Here is a 22,205-nt window from a genome sequence, read left to right on the forward strand (position 1 = left end):
TTGAGTTTTGCCTCTTCTCTTTCAAATGTAGTAGCTCAAAGATAGATCAAACACCTTAAGACAGCAACCTCTCCTGCCAAATGCTGTTGTCATCAACACTTTAGAAATTATTAGCACTTATTCTACTTTGATTTTCCTCTCTGAAAAATTACTTTTTAATATTTATACAGTTACAGATGTATTCATTAAACACTTCTCTAAGAAACATGCACATACTGGAATTTAATAAATATTGATTGGATAAATGAATGTGAACTCTTTAGAAATTACTTATTCCACAAATGATCTGTTACCAAGATTTCCAGAAACTATTTTTGTATTAAATAAACTAAACAAAACAAAAATCTAGTCTGCTTCTTCCCACAGAGTTTTTAAACAGCTTTGACATAATGATCTTGAGCATATTTTAATTTTGTTTATGGTAGAAATAAAAAGGCATCACTACATTTTTCTTTTTGGGTAGTTTATTGTTCTCCCACCATGAATTAGTAAGCGTTCTTTGTTATGAATATAATAGACTTTGTCTTGAAAATAGTTTTTCCTTCTTCACTGTTTCTCTGTTGAGTTAATTTATGTATCTTTTGCCCTACAAAAATGTAAGATGTTACATAGTCATAAATTTCTTATAAAATTTGAAAATTATATTTTCCAATTAAAGCTTAAATCTGCTGGAATTATCCTGTGTTTATTTTCTTTCAGTTGGATAACCAATTATGTCAGCATAATTAAACTCACCTGCCCTATGAAATGAATTGCCATCTCTGCCTATAATCACATCTTTCCCCAGATTTCTTGTTCTGTTCCACAGATCTGTCTTCCTGTAATTAGACCAGTGTAACATTTGACAGCATTGTAGTTAACAGAAACTTGAAAATAGTAGAGACTCTCTTCATTACTCTTGGTTTTCACAATTTCCTCAGTTATTTCCAGATTTTTCTTTTTCAATATATGTAATTACAAATCATTTAGTTCCAAAACCTCATTGGGATTCTAACTGGAATTGCATTGTGTCCTCTGATTGACAAGCATGAAATGTGTTTATATTTATTTAAATTTTCTTTTATGGTTTTTAATGTTTTATAATTGTTTCTCATTTAAAATTTGTAGCTGTTCTAAATGTTCTGTGTTTTATTTTTTTGTAAATATAATTTCAAAATATTTCCCTTTATATTTGGTTATTATTATTAAAAGCCACTGGTCTCTTAATAGTGCTTTATTCTTTTGTTTTATAGCATGTATTAGTTGTCCTTTTTTTGGTATGTTTCTTCTTTTGAATGTTAGCACAAAGTATGTCATGTTTACCTGGTTTATGATATATTTTATCCCCAGTATTTCAGTATGTTAAATGAATGAATGAATGAATATCCTCTTAAAAAGAGTTTAAGAGGAGACAAAAATCTACTCTACTCCCCCCCCTTTTAAATGTGTCTAACACATACTGGACTTGACATTCTGCACGATTCAGTGTATCTTTAGTAAATTTACAGGGGCAGCCATCACTATAAATTAGATTTAAAACATTTCATCCTCCCAATAAGACTGCTCTTGCCCATTTATAGTTAATCTCTGTTCAATTGATTGACCTATTCTGGACATCTCATGTAAGGGATCATATAATATGTGACCTTTGTGCATGTCTTTTTTACTGAGTATAGTGTTGCTAAGGTTCATCCATGTTGTAGCATGTATCATTCCTTTATTGCTAAATATTCCGTAATATGGATAATACCACATTTTGTCTGTCCATTTATTAGTTGCTGGGCATTTAGATTGTTTCTGCTTGTTGGTTATTATGAAGGATGCTCCTATGAACTTCACATGAAGGTTTTTGTGTGGACATATTTTCATATCTCTTGGGTGGGTACCTAAGGGTGGAATTACTGATCGATTTTATGGTTTTTGAGAAAGTGCCAGACTCTTCCAAAGTGACTACACTGCTTCATATTCCTAGTGGCAGTGTATTAGTGTTCTGTTTTCTCCTATCTTAACTTTTTTCTCCCAGTTTATTGGTATATGATGGAGATGTAGTTTACATTGAAGTACAATTTATATGGGATAAAATGTTAGATGTTAAGTGTACAATTTAATGAGATTTGGACAAATGCATACATTCGTGTAACCAACCACTACCTCAATCAAGATATGGACCATTTTTGTCACTCCAGAAACTCCCCTTGTCTCTCACCCCTTAAAAGTCAACTATTGTTTTGATTCCTATAATCATAGACTAGTATCGTCTATTCTGGAATTTCATATAAACCAACAGATACACTCTTTATGTTGGCTTCTTTCACCGTGGAAGTTTTTTGAGTTTCATCAGTGTTGTGTTTATCTTAGTTTCTTTCTGTTGCTGAGACTATTTCATTGTACGAATGTACTGCCTTTTGCTCATCCATTTCCCTGTTTATGGACATTTGAGTCATTTCAGTTTATTTTTAAGAACAAAGTTAGTAGTTATTTTTAGTTTATTATTAGGAACAAAGTTACTAATATTGAACATTCTTATACAGTATTTTTGTGGATGTGCTTTCATTATTCTTGTGTAAGTACTCAAGAATGTGATTGCTAGGTCACAAGATATGTTATCTACTCATTTGTACCTGATATTAAGTCACCTTACAAAATTTTATAAGAATTAGTTTTAAAACTGTAATGTCTTTGATTTTCTAAATAATTGTATGGTTTGTCATGTGTATAATTGTTTTTTATGATATTTTACCACATTTTTAAATTTTCTTGTAGAGAACCTCAGAAATCTTCGATAATGCTGGGGATATTTGGCAACCACACATTGAGGTTTCTCCCCTTCTCATTCTCCCTCCCTTCTCCTCTCTCTATAAATAAAATAAATAAAAAATACTTTAAAATACTGTAAAGGTTTCTTGTATTGCATGCTCATGGTTACTGGTAATGGTGTTTTACAATAAAAAAAGAAACAGCTCTGTTTTTCATGTTTTGACTAGAATAATTTAAAGATAGCATGTACTTTTTATTTTCCATAATTCTTTTTCTAAACATTGTGTAGTTTTTTTTTTTCTTAAAATGTGTATTTTTTCCCCTCTAACATATAGGTTTGGTTGGGGAGGAAGACATTTCCCTCTAACTTTCTAGGTTATCTCAGCTGGTTTAATAATTAAATTTACATGAAACATATTAATAAGAGATAATAACCAAATTTAGTTATATACATACACATGGAACCCCACATACATGAGAGAGTCAGAGACCCCACATACCTGAGAGGTTCAAAGACAAAAAGGTATGAAGAGCAGATATTTGGTAATTAGAAGTTTGCCCTGCTCTGCAGATAGGTCATAAAAAGTTATTTTTGGTGATAACTCATTATGGACAAGGCCCCAATTTAAATTCTTTAAGGAAGAAATAAAAGTTTCTTTTGAGTCTGCCAGGGTCTTGATTGACTTCAGCTCAAAGTAATCCACATGCCAAAGTGGTGTTACTGAGCAATGGGGGGCTCCTTCATGTGGCAACTTGGTGCATGACCCAACAGTTAGTGTGGAGAAAAACAGGTCTTTATTTACAATTTTTCAACCTTGGAGCTGTGAGCACTCCTGCTCAGAGCCTTGTTTTCCCAAGAGACCCAGCACTTCCCTTGCTCCTCAAAAGGCTATAAACCAAAACCAAGCCCAACAGTTCCCCATCCCTTATCTGTCAGCTCTCTCCTTCAGGATTTGAAGCACATTGTCCTCAGCCTCCATATAATAGTCCAGAAAAGCATGTGCCGTGTTACTGGATCATGGTGAAATACAGGAAAGGTACAAGTCCTAAGAGAGTGTCCTCTCCATATGTCCCAAGTTCCAATAGTTCAGATAGAGTTTGGGTCTGCAAGGGGGAGTACTTGGTGGCTTCAGAGTCCTGGAGTGGGCACAATCAAAGCAGCAGCATGCCTGTTGCCTGTTTTCTTACTAGCCTAAATTACATGGCTGAATCATCCATACGAACTGCACAGCTGCTTGCTGCTCCTTACATGGCTGCCCCAGCTCGCTGCTCCAACATGTTCCTTCCATTGTGCTTCTTCTCATGGCAGACATCCTTTCAAAACAGCATGGCCCTTTAATATCAGGCTTCATGGCAGATGGCAGGGCCCTTCTTCATCCTTTCAAACAGCATGGCCCCTTCCTTATGGCTGGCTCCTTTCCTTATGGCTCTCTCCTCCAGGAAAGGCTCAGCTGTCTCCTCGTATTGATATGCAAAGTACTTTAGAAAGTATCATCCACCCTTTTACTAGGCCTAGCTTCCAGCCTGCCATAGATATGCAAATTACCTTAAAAGCAGCACTGCCTCCTCTCCCATCCCCCAAACCATGGGTCCCTTCTGTACTGTTAACAGTGGCACATCTTGAGGAGGCCTGTTCTGAATCCCTTCAATTTCTATATCTACACTTGAGTCTTAGTGATTTTAATTCTTAAAGATAGATTCCATCTTTTTAAAAAAATTTGTAAAAATATTTTATTGGGATAAAAAGGGTAGAAAAAAGCTACACATTGAGTTTGAATCCAAACATTATCTTTCTCAATATTAATGTGTAGCTTTTTTCTACTCTTTCAATCCCAATAAAAGAAATATTTTTACAGTTTTTTTATGAAAAAAGGATAGGATCCATTCTTTAGAAATAAAATCACTAGGACTCAGGTATATGTATACAAAGATAATTTCATATTATTTGCATAATGGCAAGAACTAGAAAAATCTGAAGTCCGTCAGCAGAGGAATGGTTGGATAAAACGTATATTATGCGTTCACACTATGGAATTTACACAGGTAATAAAGATAATGAGATCTTTATTGATCTAGATGAATTTCTGGAATTTTTTTAGTGAAATGTACATAGTATAATACAAATTTTATAAGACAAACAATTACAGGTGTGTATTTGCAATCTTATAGGCAAGGGGCTACGTTCAAAACACGTCCACTGGGATACTAACTTTGGTTTCCTGGCTGGAGTATTGGGAAGTGGAAGGAGTTGAGTTAAAAAATAAATAAAATAAATAAAACTGTATTATTTTGAAAGGAAATGATTTTTAAAAGCATATAAATATTTTTGTAAAATATTGTGGAAACAATAATAAAAGTTTGGAAATAGTATAAATGATTAATTAGTGAAATTATTTGCAGCTGTTAAAAATAGTCTTATACATGTATTTAGAATGTACATTGAATGAAACAAAATTAAAATTCAGATTACAAAAGAGTATGCATCTGATGACCCTGGCTACTTTCTTCTAATATGATTATGTGATGATGGGTGGTTTTTTGTTTGTTTTTTTAAACTCATAGGACGTTATTTCTAGAAGTTGAATTACCAGTGCACTTACCATGCATTATACTCTTCCTGATAGAGCCACAATTTTATGAGATTGAGTCATGTCTTTAATTACAGAGTAGACTGATTGAGGGTGAGGATCGCTTCTTAAAATACTGTGTCACTCTCAGAACTCAGAATAATTCTGATTCATAATATCAAGGGATCACCGTTGAACACAACCCACATGAGCGAATCTGCTCAGCATGAAACAGGTGAGAGCATGAGCCTTTAAAAAGAGCAGGCCATGGTCAAAGAATTCTCCACGTGGCTGCAGTGCTGCTGCCTACCTGGTGCAAGGACACGGGCTTGACCACAGTGCCTGCTGGGACCTAAGTTGTAGTTTCTAGGAGAAGGACAGAAAGGTGAGACAGGGTAGGACTCGGGTGAGAGGGGACTGATCAGTCTGCTGAGTCGGCAGATTAGTTCCTGATTTACAGAACAAAATTTAGGATTGGATTGGATTTGAATCCAAACTGGAGCCTCTACTCCAGGATGTCCTGTTTGGTGGAGGAACCATGCAAGTGAGAATCTCATGACTTAGCAACATTAAGTCAGGCAGGTGGTCTCAGAACTTGTTGGTTCCGAGTAGTCTCTTAAACTTGTAGAAACCTGGTGACTGGGTAGGTAACAAAAACGGCAGCTCTCCCCATGCTAATATGTTACTGCTGCTGTTGGTACCTGGTCACTCAGTTTGGTGCCTTCCAGCTGTGGTGAGTGAGATGTTTGCATTACATTTTCATTTAAGGGGTTCACACAACCTTTTAGGGAGATTCACTTTTTCTTTGTTAATCGAGTACTCCGCTTTTAACAGAGAGCAGTCACTTTTTCCACATAAGGTAGGGATAGGTTTTAGAGCATGTAAAAATATTAACCAAAAAAGAGCATAATAGATTTCATAGTTCTTTAAAAAGCCCACTGAAACGGAAATAAATCTTTAAGGGGACATTCCTTAAGAGGGGTTATTGCACATCACAAAGCGACCCTGCTTTGCATTTCTCTGTGTAAAGTGATCTGTTTGTGCCTCTGTAGGAAATAGCAGGCCACACCTCAAGTGATGAAGCAATTCTGTGGAGGAACCCATTTACACCAGGTACCGGATGCAGTTCCCATCAGCTATGTGCTCATATCCAAAAATGTACTCATATTTTAAATAAATGATAAAATCAATTTCTAGATAAAGTATACATTACCAAGTAGGAGCTTTGTATCATTGGTATATTTATCAATCTGTATTAGCTAAGGTGGAACCTGACAGAAAAATATTGACCCATTCTCAAAAATAGATGAAATACATTTCGAGGTCAGTTGTTTTTCTTCTTCTTTGTGCTAAGGCAGTGCTTGAACTCTAATGATGGGGCAGTGTAGGGGAGGAAAAAGTTTTTGTCGACCCTCTAGGGTCCCTGGCTGGGTCTGAAAAGTAAATTAACAAAGGCAGATTCATGTAGGTTTTATGTGTTATGGGAGCCTTCATAAGGAAATGGAGACTTGAAGAAACTGTTCAACTGAGTATTTTTATGCTAGTTTTGGTCAAGAGTGGACAGTTGTGGAGAAATCTGATAGGTTGAGGAGTATGAGGTAAGGGTAGTGAGCTGGGGGACACTTAGCAAGACCCGTTCTTTCAGATTCTTCTCAGTTTCCCTTTATCTTCCTCCCATGTAGGGAGGACACAGGGCTTGTCTCACATGAGGGTTTCAGGACGTGTTTCAAGAGAGAAGTTCGGGGAGGGACAGTGGTTAGAGTGACCCTTCCTCCTGCCATTTCCTCAGACTCCTTCAGCCTAAAATACTCAGTATGCTCTGGTGTCCTATTCTGGGGTAGTGTACCCTGAGCCCCGTCAGTAGGCTGAGTAGTGAAGGAAACTACATGTCTACTTTCTCAATTCCCAATGTGCTAATTTTACTAAAACAGTGGAAATAAGCAAGATATTTTCATAGCTATAATGCCAATTTTTTAAAATTGTGTATTAGGCTGAAGTAATTTAGATGTTTGTGGTGGGGTTAAAGAGGACCTAAAGTGGAGGATTTCCCCTGTACTAGGCAAATAAGCAAAGCCCTATTTACCCACGGAGCCCGAGCCCAAACTTGAATTCCACTCCCCTCATGAAGTGGCAAGGGTAGTGAAGTCTACAAGTAGACCTCGGAGGTCCTGAGCTCCTGGCTTCGACAGTCAGCTCTAGTGCTCTACCCAAAGGACGCTGAGGATTTCCATCTAGACCTTGAGGTCACCCACCAAATCATGTGTTCTGGGTCTGCTTTTCCACCTTCCTCATGGGTGGATGTCTTCTGGGAGAGTCTCAGCTGCACTTAGCCTTGGTGTAAAGGGGAACTCAGATGCCTTAATATAGGTACCAGAATACATTCTGGAGTTGGGCCTTTCTCTTGATGTTTCCTGTGGTCAGATTTTTAAAATTTATTTGCTTTATCAGATTTCCTAATATACTTTCCCATGGGTCTCTCTATTCTCTTCCACGAAGGATTTCCTAGGCAAGGTTAATAACCTCATCCTGCTGGAAAGACATTGTTCTCTTGAGGAGACTAAAATAGGAATTCACCGCTTTGGGCTCTGCAGGTTATGCTTTCCTCCTAACGTTCTCTCTCCTAGTCCTGGCTGGCTAATGCAGACTGTTACCATGTCTCCTCAAAGTCATCTTTTGTAAATATTTTATTAATAATTAAAGTTAGCATTTACTGGATGCTTATTTTGTAACATATATTATCTCATTTAATTCTTACCATAATGTTATTAATTAAGGAGCATTAGCGTTCTCACGTCTGCCACATCAATGAGTCCTCATCTTTGTGTATCCCAGCTTTTAAGTTTGTTGCTGTTGTCTCCGATTATGTTCTCTTTCTTGTATGCATGTATGTATGCATGTATGTGTATGTATGTATGTATCTACGTACATACACAATTAAAAATGTATTCTGTAGCTTTAGAGGAGTTTAGGAATATTTTTGGCATTTTGAGAAATACATAAAAAACTAAAGAATTGTTTATAAAAATAATTCCACATTTTACTAATTTGTCATATAGAATGCCATGCTGTAAAGTAATTCTGGCTATAAAATGAGGGCAATTATTTTTAGATTTTTTTTCTAATTAACATTTGAAATCATGTAAAGTGACTATCAAGAGCCCTTCATTTTATGCATATAAATGCAATAAGACAGCTGGTTATCTTACATACTTTAGGAAAGATTATATTTTAGCATATTTTCAATTTCAGCTAAGGTAACTATCTTATTGGAAAATATAATTTCTCACTTGCTTTTAGAACATAATTTAATTTTCTTAGCAACTTTTGCTTTTAATTGGAATTTACTTTTTATGATTCTAACAGAGTAAAAGACTGACCTATGTAATTTTAGTGTAATTAAGTTTTTCTTTTTACGTCTGTATGTACCTCATCAGTTCAGCAAAAGCAAAACTAGAAGTCCCTGCACAGCAGATTGCTGGAGAGGAAGTAATTTGCTGATCTGTTCACACTGTAAGACCCTAGTGTCTGGCAGAATTGTGATGGTAATTGCTCCAAGATGCATTCTGTTTACAAAGACTAGTGTTGCAGCTGTTGTTAATTAGTGGCTACAAATGAAAAACTGCCAGTGTTTTGCTGGTTAGATGTACTTAAATTTATTTCATTCCAAATAAGAATTTAAAGAATATCAATGTAGAACAGGAAATGCTCATTATCAATTAAGTTCAGAAAGGTGGTGGTAAATATCTGAATCTCCTTTTGATTTTTATGGGAAGGAGACAAACCTGACTTTCTACAGTACAAATGATTACATTCTGTCTTGTACAGTTTTATATTTTTTTCTTATATGTAAATTTCTGTCCTGAGCCGTGACTCATTTGCAAGGAAAGGTGTTTTGCAGGCCCCACTGTCTGGCACTGTGCATAGAAAATGACATGGGGAGATGTGTAGTATTTCTATTTATAAAAGTTTTAGAAATTTTTTTGAGAAAATTGAAGGGCTGGAAATGAAGGCGTTGAAGTGTTGTTATAATTTATTATAAAATTTGGTGAAATTTTTATTTGTCCAGTGGGTTAAAAAATGTGCAGATTTTCTTATTCCTTTGTTTCTACAGGCCTTTACATCAATTTGCTATTTGTTTTAAAATGGCAAAATTAGTGCTGAAGGACTGTTGAAAGTTGACATTTTAGGTTACTATAAAGTATTTAAATTGTCGCAAGGAAAAAAATGGATTCATTGATTTCAAGGTACACTGATTTCTTGCTACTTCATGGCCCTAAATAGTCTATAATTGCTTATAACTAAAATGTTTTTTGAAAGATGATTGTTTTCCATGCAAGGTGAAGACCTAATTCCATGGAACTTCGGACAGTGTTAAGCTTGTTGGCTCTGTGATGTATTATAAATCTTTCCACTTTCTCAGTCTGCTTCAAAGTATGCACCTTGGGACCTCACACAGTTCTCCCAATCACCATCAGCTGCCCCACCATATTTTCCTGAATCTCTCGAATGGCCGAAATCTCTTCCCTGTCAAGAAAATTTTAGTTTTGGGAAAAGCCAGAAGTGGCAGGGCACCAAATCTGGGCTGTAGGGGGGCTGAGTCACTTGGGTGACTTGATGTTTCTCCAAAAAACTCTGCATAAGACATGATGTATGAACAATCATGTTGTGATGAAGCTGCCAATCACCAGTTGCCTGTAGCTGTGGCCTTTGAATCTTCTGAATAGTTTCTGTGGAGGGACGTTCAAGCTTAATGCAAAATTTGATACACATTCGTTGTTCTACTCACTTGATCATTTTGAATGCAATGACACACAACACACATGCTCTCAATAGTGTAACCACCCCCACTGACTAGTACAGTGAAGTCGTCATTGTTCACACATGCACATTCCAGTCCACCCTCCTTAGTGGCCAGGTTACATCAATGTTGTGCAAACTGTCCTCTTTATATAAACAATGGTTGGACTTTTTCCAGACAGACCTCATATATAAATATATGTATTCACTCACTCACACACGCACGAGAGAGAGAGAGAGAGAGAGAGAGAGAGAGAGAGAGATTTCTAGAGCAAGGATTTAAAGCTAAATTTAATCAAAGTTATAAGGACTTGGTTTCACTGTGTAAATTAGACACTTTCTGGATGACTAAGAGCCATAAAAACAAACAGCAGAAAGTACTGTAATCACATCTTTATAAAGTGTTTCATTGATGATGGTTGTGACACTGGAGTACTAGTCAGAGTAATTTACTAGTTCAAGTTGACTTGAGGGTTCATGTTAATCGTCGTCGTCGGCAGCCGTCCGTCTCGAGAGACGATGGTGTAGCTTCTTAAGAGTCTATCTGCACCGCCGAGAATGGCTGTGCAGTCCAACTCGGGAGTGACACGGTATCTGTCTCCTCCCGTGTTGAATCGACATCTTGTGATGACGCTGGAGTGTCCTCTCCAGTGAAGCTGAAGCTACAGAGCCTGGGCAGGGTGATATGGAGGGTCTGCTGTTGCCCATGCAGCAGACCCCCCCTCTCTTCGCAGCTGAAGGGTCCAAGGGAAAGACGGAGTCAATACAGCTTGGCTTCAGGTGCGCCGCAGGAGTTGCCAGTGTTGACTACAACGTTGAACCGCCTTAGGAACTCCGGCTCCGGATTTTCTGTCGGGGTTTGCTCCCTTAGCCTTTCCCCTGAAGAGGTATGCCGCAAGGCAGCGGAGGTTTTTTGGAGTCAGAGTTTTCCTTCTCTGATGTGCCCTGACTGGAAGATCGAACCAGCGACACTTAGCTCGCAGGCCGACGCTCAATCCACTGAGCCAAACCAGCCAGGGGAAAGTTCATGTTAATAACTTCTAAATATAAAGTGCAGAAAAACAAATGGGAGAATGGACATTTTTGTCAAAGTATAAGTAGGGTCTTTAATGATACAAAATAAATGTAAATGAACAAGATTTCACATTTATCTCTGAATTTCTTCATTGTGAAGTATGTGAGGTGTATGAGAGTTGACAGTTTTGCAATTGCTGTGTCTTTCGTTAAACTTCTGTACTACATTTGTGGAGATGCTTGCAAGCCTGGGGATCATTTACAGGTATTATAAAAGACTATAACGTTTTTCTATGTTTAAAGGACTGTTTCAAAGCAGAAGTTGAGTCAGGTCATCGAAAGAACTTTGGATTAAGGGCAAAATGTTTGGATTATGTTGTTCAATCTCTCACTAACTGGCTCTATGAATTTGGACAGGTTACTAAAACTCTCTGTGTCTTACTTTCTTCTACAGTGCATGTATGAGCTTAGATTACTCACCAACCTCTAAAATTCTGTGGTCAAACATTTATTTCAGGAATAAAGGGTTTATTTCCCAGGGTATTTTTCAGTCAGGTTTTCCTCTAACCATTTTTTATTCACATGTGGAATGGGATGTATTAGAACTGAGCCCACCAGGGTCAACGTGACTGAACTCTCTTTGCTCCAGGAAATTCTTGCCCAGGGAGACCAGGCAGTAACTTAATAAATAACTTCACTGTTTGCTTTAGGAAATTCTTGCAAATCAATTTATTAAGACAAACAGTTTTCTCATCTGGGCAAACAGCTCTCTTATTAGAATAATATGTTATTCACCTGGGCACATAGCTTGACAAGTATATGGGAGAGGGACATTATGCATTGAGGCCTTGAAAATGAATGTGCTATAAATGCTATTTTATTTTATTGAGTGGGGGTAAAATATCTAAGTATGTGAGTCTAGATGTTTTTCCTGACTAACATGAGACTCTACATAGTTTGCATATGGGTGAGGTTCATTATAACAGTATTAGTGAGGTCATAACCATGAAGTTAATTATAACAAAGTAGGTGAGCCAAATCAATTTTCTATGCCAAACATATTATAGTTTACAACTTTATATAAATGATCATTTGTCTATGATATACATTCTAAGAAATCTAGTTTTCTAAAACATAGTCTTTTTAAAAAAAGATTTTTATTCTTAGAGAGAGAGGAAGGGAGGGAGAAAAAGGGAGAGAAACATCAATTGGTTGCATCTCATATGCACCCCAATCGGGGACTGGCCTTCAGCCCAGGCATGTGGCCTAACCGGGAATTGAACTGGTGACCTCTTGCTTTGTGGGATGATGCCCAATCAACTGAGCTACACCGGTCAGGGCTAAAGCATACATAGTCTTAAGGTTACAGGCCAAAGCCTTTGCAGTTTGAGATCACACATCACAGAGGTTTTCTTACATTACTTACCCAGCATGTTAGAGCTATTTAGTAGTTTGACAAGAGACAGAACATGTGCAAATTTAAACTCAAAGCAGAGATTTGTGCCTGTTGCTTAAGTCTTCTGTTTAGGGTGCTCTTAGGACCACCAGATGAAAGTACTTCTCAGCTCATTATATATTTGACCCTACACCTTAAATAACCTGTTTCAAAGTTATTTTTTCTTGAAGTTTCTAAGTACCTTCATCACCCATGAGCTCTCTTTTTAAATTTAAAGCCGAATGAACGTTATTTTCAAGTTCATAATTTTTATTTCCTCATGAAGCCTGATAGTAAAAGCTTTGTCCTTAGGTTCACAGTTTTACCTCAGAAAATTCAGTCACAGATCTGAGAGGAGCTTGTTGAGCGTATAGTTATGACTCTGAGTGTGCCTTTAAGGAGAAATAACCCTGAGAAAGAGTCCAATGACATTTACATTCTGTTGCTTTGACATAGCCTTTTTGTTGTGGGGACATTTGATGTAGACTGAAAAAGACTTCTTGATTTTCAGTTAAAAAAATTACCAAATAATGTGTAAGGTAAACAACCTCACCTTCTGAGCCTCTCCCCACTGTTGACCAGCTTGTTATAATCTCTTTCCCTTCCTTTTCTTCTCTTTCCCCTTACTCCCCACCAGGCGGATCAGAGAGGTGATGAGGCATAGAAGCCAAGGTGTTTAGGAAAAGTAGTCTTTAAGCTGGGGACATTGCCATTCCAAATAACATCAACGTTTCTTACCAAGGTGGCTCACAATCCTTTCCACAAGAGCAAAGTAGGACAGGGCTCACTAGATAGATGATGGTTCCGCTCGAGTTTAGCTTAAACAAGCTCAGATCTTTTTCTGCTTAAACTACTTTAGTATCATCTAACTTCCTCTCAGCTCACAAGTTTCATGTTATCTTATTAATGCTTCTCATTAAGTTCCTTATTTCTAATTTCCTGCTGTACTTCTGCTACAGTGTTAGAATAGTTGATGCACGGGCTCTGGGGTCAGAATCTCAGCTGTGTCAGATACCAGCTGGTGACTTTGGCAGGTTACTGAAACTTACATGCAAAATGGGGAATAATGTTATTTGTTATTATAAATAGTGTTTTTAGGCTGAGGTGGTTTTTAAAAATTCAAGTGAAAGATCACATTACTTCATGTGAGAATAAGAAGGCACACACAGACCATAATAGTTCAGCCCTGGCCTGTGTGGCTCAGTTGGTTGGAGCACTGTTCCGTGCACCAAAAGATTGCAGGTTTGATCCCCAGTCAGGGCACATATCTAGGTTGTGGGTTCGATCCCCAGTCGGATCATGTATGGGAGGCAACCGATCCATGTTTCTCTGTCTCTCTCTGAAATCAATAAATATTTTTTAAAAATTTAAAAAACATAGTTCATTCACTTTCTTAAACAATAATGTAAGTGCTGCATACAGAGCAAAGGAAACCATTTGTCTAAGAAACATTTTTTCTTACTTGATTAATAATAAAAGTCATGAGCTATTCTCTTACATCCTTGTCACAAATGAGTTTTAAGAAAATCTAGGCCATATTGATAACTCCATAGCAATACTGCTTTTTTTGCAAATAACTGCAAGATCAGGAATCTTCTTTTGTTACTTTCTTTTTTAGGTTTCAAACAAGTCTAGTGTATTTTCTGGGAATAGAGTGTGAAATAATTTTTTTCCTGAATGAAAACATCCTTTCTATGGTTCTTCTGAAAGAAGGCTTTTTTTTTCTGAGCCCTGAACTAGAATAATTTCCTTTGTGGGATCCCTTTTATCCAGGGGGATTTGGAGTGAGGTCACTCTGCCTGAGCTGATTTCAGTGCATTTCCTTAAGCTGAATTGAATGAGTGGCTTCACAATTTATCCTTTAAAGGGATCAACTTATTTTTATACAAAACCTGCGTGTAAATAAAACCAGCTGATTTCTTCATACAATATAATGAAGCCTTGACATTCTAGTGACTTGGTACCTAAATGCATAGGCAGTCAATAAATGTTTGTTGAAAGGAAGAAAGAGAAGGGAAGGAAAGTTGGCAAAAAGAAATTTTTTAAAACTGGGAATTGGCTTGAATTTTAATTGGTAAAAGGAATGTGAAATTTATTATTTTTGTTCTTGGGGACCCAGAATATGACTTACGATAACTTAAGAAGTTAACTTTCTTTTATCTGCATTTTAATGACAAAGACACTCACTCATTGGACGAGACCCAGAAAAAATATTTTACCTGTATTTTATACTTGTTTTGTTCAAAAAACAGAATCTATAAAAATGTTGAAGAATTTCTGGTTATAATACTTAAAACGTGTGCATTTTATTTTGCTTCTGGACAGATCTGTTGAGATTGTTTGTTGAGCACATATTTTCCCTTATGTTGATTCTTTTTTAAAAATGATTTTATTTATTTAATTTTAGAGAGTGGGGAAGGAGAAAGAGAGGGAGAGAAAGATCAATGTGAGAGAGAAACATCGATCAGTTGCCTCTCATACACGTCCCGACCAGGGGCTGAACCCAAAACCCAGACACATGCTCTGACTGGGAATCAAACCATGTTGTTTTGCTTTGCAGGACAATACCCAACCCACTGAGCCACACCAGCCAGGGCTCCTTATGCTGAGTCTTAAATTCTCTGTTATTTGCTAGGTGGCTGTAGTAATAAGAGACTAGCTTTTAACCCAGCTAAAAAGGAGACTGAAAGAGGGCTCCTTGCTCCTGAGATATTCCTCCTGAATTTTTATCCACCACACATGGGTGTGGGACCAGCCCATTCCGTGTCAGTGCCCTTCCTACCTCTCTGGATGGCTGTGGTTTCTTTAATTCCATAGTTGTCAGACTTCATTCAGCTCAATTTCTGATGGATCTGAGTGATGGTTGTTCTATAGTTTAGTTGTAATTTTGATGTGGCTATGCGAGGAGGGAAGCCGTGTTTACCTATGCCTCCACCTTGACCAAAAGTCCTACACATTTTTTTTGCAAACCTTTGTCTGGATCTGCCCTGAGGTGGACACTTTGCTGATCAGTGTCTGGGGTCCCTCTTGTTCTGCTTTGCTGTCTGACAATCCCCTCCGGCCTCCCAGGCAGTGTGGGGGGTGACCACTGTGCAGGCCTCGGCAGCCACTCCTCCCATAACCCCTGGAGGGTGGCGCTGGTCACAGGCAGCCATCCTCTCTGACTCTGGTTCCTCCCCAACTGGGCTCTGGGTGTCGAGAGCAGGGTGCATGGCTGTGGCTCCTAAGGGAGGGGTGCACTGCTGTGGCTCCTTCTCATGGGCCTGTTCCTTTTGTCTGTCAGAGCGCATGGACCCAGGTTGCAGCCAGGGCCGCTGGATGCTTCTCCCTCTCTGCGGTCCTCTTGGCCGCTGCCGCTGCTGCCCTGGGTCGTGCCCTTCCTCCCCTTCTTCCTCCTCCTCCTCGGAAGGACACATATTTTAAAGATAATGATATTATTAAATATATAGCTAGTTGGGCTTACTTTGCTACATAATTTAAAGCAACTGCGTTACACTGCAGCAGAATATATCAAAAGCAATATTGTGCATTGTTCCTACATACATGCGGAGAAATCTTAGTACATTTTAAAATTGTATAGAAATGTCAATTTTCTTCAATTATTTTTAAATAAAAATTACCCATGAAATGTTTGCAGTGTCTGAAAGGAATTTGCTATCTGGACAAAATATAACTAGAAGCACAACTTCCCTAAGTTTGCCTATAAATAGACAGTGAAGCTAGTTTTGTGATTTCTGCTAAGGATGCAGCTTCAGTAGCCTTGAAAAAGATTGTTTCTCTTCTCTTGGGCCCAGCATTGTCAGGATATACTTGGAATGGTGATGGAGTAGGGAGGTACCTGGCAGAGCCAGACAGGTCTGATAAATCAACTTTCACAATTAACCAAATGATAGATGTCAGTTGGCTATCATGTCCAATTTTAGTTACTGACAATTAGAAATGAGGTAAAGTAGGGTGTTTTCTCTTTCTCCCTCTCTGTCTAGAATGCAGATATTTTCTGAGTAGTGTGAATTCTCAGGGGATTTGGAAATGCCAATCATTGGGCATCTATCTGTAGTCTGTGCAGAATTGGTGTTATTTTTCTATTTTAATTAAAAATAGCCTGAGATAACCCTGCATCCTTTCACTGGTCTTAAAATCAGGTCCAGTGAAGGACCAATTTTTTCATAAAAATATTGACTAATTTTGGGAACCCGTATGTTCAGCTAAAGTTTCTGAGCTGCAGTAAGTATTAATTAAGGATTCATAGAAGTTATTATATTTGCAATTTCATTTTTGACACCTTTTTGAAAATCCATTCTATGTATATATCTGGATTTTTAAATTTCCTTTGGTGGTGGATCCAGAGTGCAATTATAAAAACTTCACATCAAGGTGGACAGATGTACTGTTAACACCTTAATGGTTGTTTTAGCTGCCAGGAGACAGTTGCCTGTGTGCTGAGAATTATATGGGAGCTATACACTGCCTGCGTTTATTGATTTTACTCAGGCAGTGTAAGGAAAATGGCTCTGTGGAAAGTAGTGCCCTGACTCGGAATCGAAGCAGCAACCAGTCGGTTTGCAGGCTGGGACTCAGTCCACTGAGCCACACCAGCCAGGGCTCCGCTGATAATTCTTACCTGTAACAATTATTACTTGGTGTTTGCCAGATGCTGATATATTTTATTTCCATCATTTCTTCATCATTTCTTCTACTTGTATTAATCAGAATTCTTTAACAGCTATTTCTTCTTCCCTTATTTATTCAGTTATAGCAATGCAGACATATGGATATAATTTTAATTATTTATTTTGTTGCCTAAATTTTCCCAGATCTGGCAACTGGGAGCCCTTTCAGGTAGACTCTTGTATCCCCTGAGATAGTCCCATCATTTTTTAATTTATTGATTGAGAAAGAGGGAGTAAGGGAGAGAGAGAAACATAGATTTTTGTTGTTCCACTTGTGAATCCATTGGTTAATTCTTGTATGTGCCTGACCAGGGATCAAACCCGAAACTGGTGTATTAGGACAGTACTCTAACCAACGACACTAGCTGGCCAGGACATCCCCATCATTTTTAAAAAGTAGTTTGCTGCTACTTCTTTGGCACCACAAGATGTATCAAGTTCGTTTTGCTATTCACAAACAAAATTTGGGTGCAAGGTATGGTCATTGCTACTGATATGTCATTGTTTCTTTGCCCTTTCAACTGACAAGAGTTAGGAAATGTGTATATACACACATGTAAACCCCTTTCTTCCTCCGTATCTTTTGTCTATATGAATATTTACCTACTAAAGACTATAAGTTCATCCTGATACTTCTAATTACAACCCAATACCACTAATTTCTTCCTTTTTTGTAACTACTTTCTCCAACAGTGAGAAACCTGGCTTTTGTTATCTGTATTATATTTACTTATTTGCTTAACCCATGTCAAGAAGTTTCAGAGTTGTGATCCCATAATCCCTGTGAGAAACAAATTTCCTAACTAGGCAATATCATTTGGGTACAGTTCTTTTTGTCTTTAGCTTTATAGTACATAGCAAAAATACTGATTTCCAAAATTATTCGCGTTAGATCTTTTCTTCTCTATCCCTTTCAGTGTGGTTACATTGTTATTTGCAATACCGCTAGGTTCATTTGTTGTGGTGGTCCATGTGGGGTTCCCCTGACACAGAGAGTATTTTCTTTTGTACAAATAAGTAGATACATATGTGTTTTCTTATACAGTGACTACATTTTGATGTTTTCTTTTTGGTGGTACTGGGCAGTTTGAATGCTGTTGGGTGATTTTGTCTCTTAAGGGTACTGTTTATCATTGGTGTGTCCTTACTGCTAATGTATTAGAAAGCTAATTGAACTATTGTTTTCTTTCTTGAAAAACATTCTGGGAGTTTTTCTAGAATGAAAATGAGAATGTAAATTTTGATGTGGTTATTAGCACTGAACTGTCAAAAACAAAAAGGTAACAAGGCAAGCAGCAATGTTTTTCAGGTTTTCTTTAACCCATTGTATATATTTTTAGCAAGATATTTAAAAATTTTACTTCTGAAGAGAAAAGTTTCTACTTATTAATCGATTTTGAATTATTTTAAGTATCAATGAGAGCTGCTAGACTGTTACATAAAATATGTAGTTTTTGCTTGTGGAGGTCTTGCAAAATAGCTCTTTTTTACAAACAAAGCAAATGGAAACATTTGCCCAAGTCTGTTTAAGAGTGCTCTTATGGTGCATTTCACTGTGTGCTCTTTTTCTTTTCAAATACCCTGCAGGCCTTTGGGCAGTCCTTCTCCATCCACCGGAAAGTTGCTGAGGATGGAGAGACTCGGGAGGAAACGCTTCTGCAGGAGTCAGCCTCGAAGGAAGCTTACTACCTGGGGAAGATCTTGGAGATGCAGAACGAACTGAAGCAGAGCCGGGCTGTGGTCACTAACGCGCAGGCAGAAAACGAGAGGCTCACAGCCGTGGTGCAGGACCTGAAGGAGGTAAACAAATACCCCGTGAGAGATTTGTGGGAGAGAAAAACAAGATCAAGTTCTGTCCAGGAGAGAGGAGTAAATCTTTTACTTTAATCAGAGGAACTATATTAAGCAAGAAGCATGCAGTACTGATGGTAGCACTTTTTCTGCTTTTGTAGTGAAATGGCAGCTTGTTCTGAGATGAGCTTTTCTCTCATTGTTTATTAAGAATTGAAATCTTTATTTATTATGTATTTGGGAATTGGGCTTGCTATTTCTGCAAAGGTGTTGTAAAAATATAGTGACCTGAGTAGTACTTCTTTCCCCTTTCCCTGTCTTAATACAATGTGGAGAAGGGTTGGCTATAATGCTGTGGGTCCGGGCTGACTCAAAATGACAGTTGTGTTAGCTCCAGACTCTTCACACTGGGGAAGGAGACCTTGGGGGAGTGTTCTAAGGGGTCTCAGAGTGTGGCAATGTGGAACCATAAACTGCTTCAGATTGTAGACAAGGCAGCCCATTGCACCTGGTGCGATCAGGTGTGGGAGCCTTCCTGCCTCGGCCCCGGGCCTTCACTGGACTCCCTGCTTCTCTTCAGCTTTCCCACGGCTACAGCACCTGCCAGATCAGGTTCAAACAGGCAGCCGGTCTGCCAGTGATGCTGGCAACCCAGAGCCAAAAGCAGCTTCATCCACTAGACCCTTTTAAGAGCAATTTTGGAAACTTTGTATTAAATCATTTACTCCATTTTTTGGCTATGAAAGTTGCAGAAAAGGTGCTGATGGCACCTAATTCCTACACCAGTGCAGCAGGAAAGACCAACAGGTACCAGATCCACTACTAATGGGCTTATTAATGGAGCGTTTTAGTAATAGAAAAAAGTAGAATGAAAAAAAATGCTCAATATTGTGAAATAAAACAGAAGTAATCCACTGATATCTCTTTTAAATTAGTGACATGTTACAAATAGGGTTTTATTATTCTGAGATATAAGTTGTTCAAAGTTTATTGAAATTTAATTAATAATTTACATTTACACATGTCCTTATTACAATGAACTAAATGAATATCTACAGTAAGGTTTCTGCTTTATCTAGTTCATTCATGTTGGACATGCCCAAATACAGTTGTATGGCTTTGTGGAGACAGAGAAAGGAGCCAACTAAGTAGAAGTTAGTATGTATTCTTAGTATAAATAATAAGAAGAACATGAGACAGTTTTCAGGATGCCCTGCCTCTTTTCCCTTCACTGCAAACTATTGTTGAAAACCAAGCTGCTCTCTAGCTCTTTACCTGGTGCATCTGTATGTGCCGGGTTTGGACCATCACTTGCTTTCCCTTTGTAGTACCAGACTCTCCTCCTACTAAGAAATTGCCATTCACCTGTTCAATCCCAGGCTTCCCTGTGAGACAAGAATCTACTGCGGAAGTGGACCCAAGGTCATGTAGTGACATAGACCACTACCCTTGTTAAGCAAGATATCAAACATTCACAGGGGGCGACCTCGGCAGCCATGAGCAGCAGGTTCATGTGGCAAGTAGGCAGACAGGACGGAACATGGGCAACATGAGGGCCAAGTGCACAGACAGGCGATTTGTGGAGAACTGTGACCAATGAGTCCAGATCCTCAAAGCTGCACACCTCCATGGCCACAGCAGCTGCAGCTGAGGAAGGAACAGTGAGGGTTGAGGAAGGGGCAGAGAATCCAGAGTTGTCTTTCTGTTGAGGCAAGACAGTGGTGATTGATGGAGCACCCTCGTTTAGGTGCTCGGTGCTTGAGTGCAGATTCAGTGAGTAGGTCTATCATAAGCAGCAGGAGTTGGTAATTAAGTATGAGGATGTAAGTTGGGAATGAAGGGAGGCAGTAAAGAAAGAAAAATTTGAGGATCCCTTCTTTCAGATCAGTTCTGAAATTTTAGTGAGCCTCAGAATCAAAGAACTCATCAAAACATGAGTCCCAGGCCCCACCCCCAGAATTTCTCAGTCAGTAGGTCTCAGTGGGACTCACGAATTTTTATTCTTAACAAGTTCACAGTACATGATGCTGTGGCTGCTACTCTGGAGACTACACTTTAAGAACCACTAATGAATCCCTTGGTTATAGTCCTTCAATATCTATGCATTTTCAATAGTTGATTTGTAAGAAGGGACTAACTTGTTACATCTACATGTATGTATTTTTAAATCTAAAATAGCTCCAGGATATTTGGCTGATAAACGTACTCATTCAAGTTTGTCAGGTAACTAAAAGAAAACAAAAGAGCAGGTTTGCCTATTCCTTGGTCTTCTAAGTGTATCTACAATGTGTTTCTTGATACTGTCTCTGATGGGCTGAAAGCTAGTTGTATCACTAGAGGGAGAGAAATATCAATGTGCAAGAGAAACATAGATCTGTCGGCTCTCAGCTGCCTCCTGCCAGGGAACCTGGCCTGCAACCCAGGTATATGCCCTGGAGGCCTGCTGGCATGGCTCATGTTTTAATGTACCTAATAAAACTATTATTAGCATTTAGAACTGATTACATTTGTAAGGGGAGAAATAAATAAATTCTCTTTTGTAGTATATTGATATAGACTTTTGATGACTGGTGTTAAATTAAAATCCCAGATTTGTTGTTATTGTAGGTTCAATTTTATTTATTTTCTATACTCTGGGCATTGATGTATAGTTATTGGAAGAGAGATCATGAAACAAACAAACAAAAAATCATGACCCGATGGTCCATGAGAAATGGACAAGGATAACAAATGTAAAATGTGGTAGATGCTATATAATTTAATAACTTAATTAATGGAATCATGTTTATTTACTGAAAAGACTCATTTCTTATTACAACAGGATTGCTGGTCCTGACAAAGGTATATGTGTGTGTATATGTGGTTTGTGTATTATGGAACTTTACATATTTGTTCACATGTGTGTGCGTGTGTGTGTGGTTAAATTCTGTTCCATATACGGTAGGTATAGAATAGTATATTGGAAAAACTGCAAAGTTTTCTGAATTAGTATTAGAAAATCAATATTTAAGTCTCAGCTCTGCTAAAAGTTTTAGAATTTTATTCATGGTATTTGTAACATTATTTTGGTATGTAGTAAATACATAATAAACATAAATTGTCATTAATGTCTTCATCTTCCATACTGTTGAAGATATCATTTATTATATAGATCCACTTTCTTAAGTGAAAGAATCATTAGGTACATACCTCGTT

The 22,205-nt window shown here is 37.9% G+C and overlaps 1 protein-coding gene across 3 annotated transcripts in view; it reads left to right on the plus strand.

The window, feature by feature from the left end:
* Nucleotides 1-22,205, plus strand: part of BICD1 (BICD cargo adaptor 1) — a 175,546-nt gene that overhangs the window by 58,047 nt on the left and 95,294 nt on the right. For all 3 annotated transcript variants that reach the window (XM_090272995.1, XM_090272993.1, XM_090272994.1), the window contains exon 2: nt 18,807-19,019. In XM_090272995.1, the coding sequence (XP_090129121.1) occupies nt 18,807-19,019 (213 nt within the window). The remainder of the gene's footprint in view (nt 1-18,806; nt 19,020-22,205) is intronic.

The sequence above is a fragment of the Furipterus horrens genome, unplaced genomic scaffold (genome assembly GCF_987537825.1).
Source record: "Furipterus horrens unplaced genomic scaffold, mFurHor1.1.pri manual_scaffold_4, whole genome shotgun sequence".
Lineage (NCBI taxonomy): Eukaryota > Metazoa > Chordata > Mammalia > Chiroptera > Furipteridae > Furipterus > Furipterus horrens.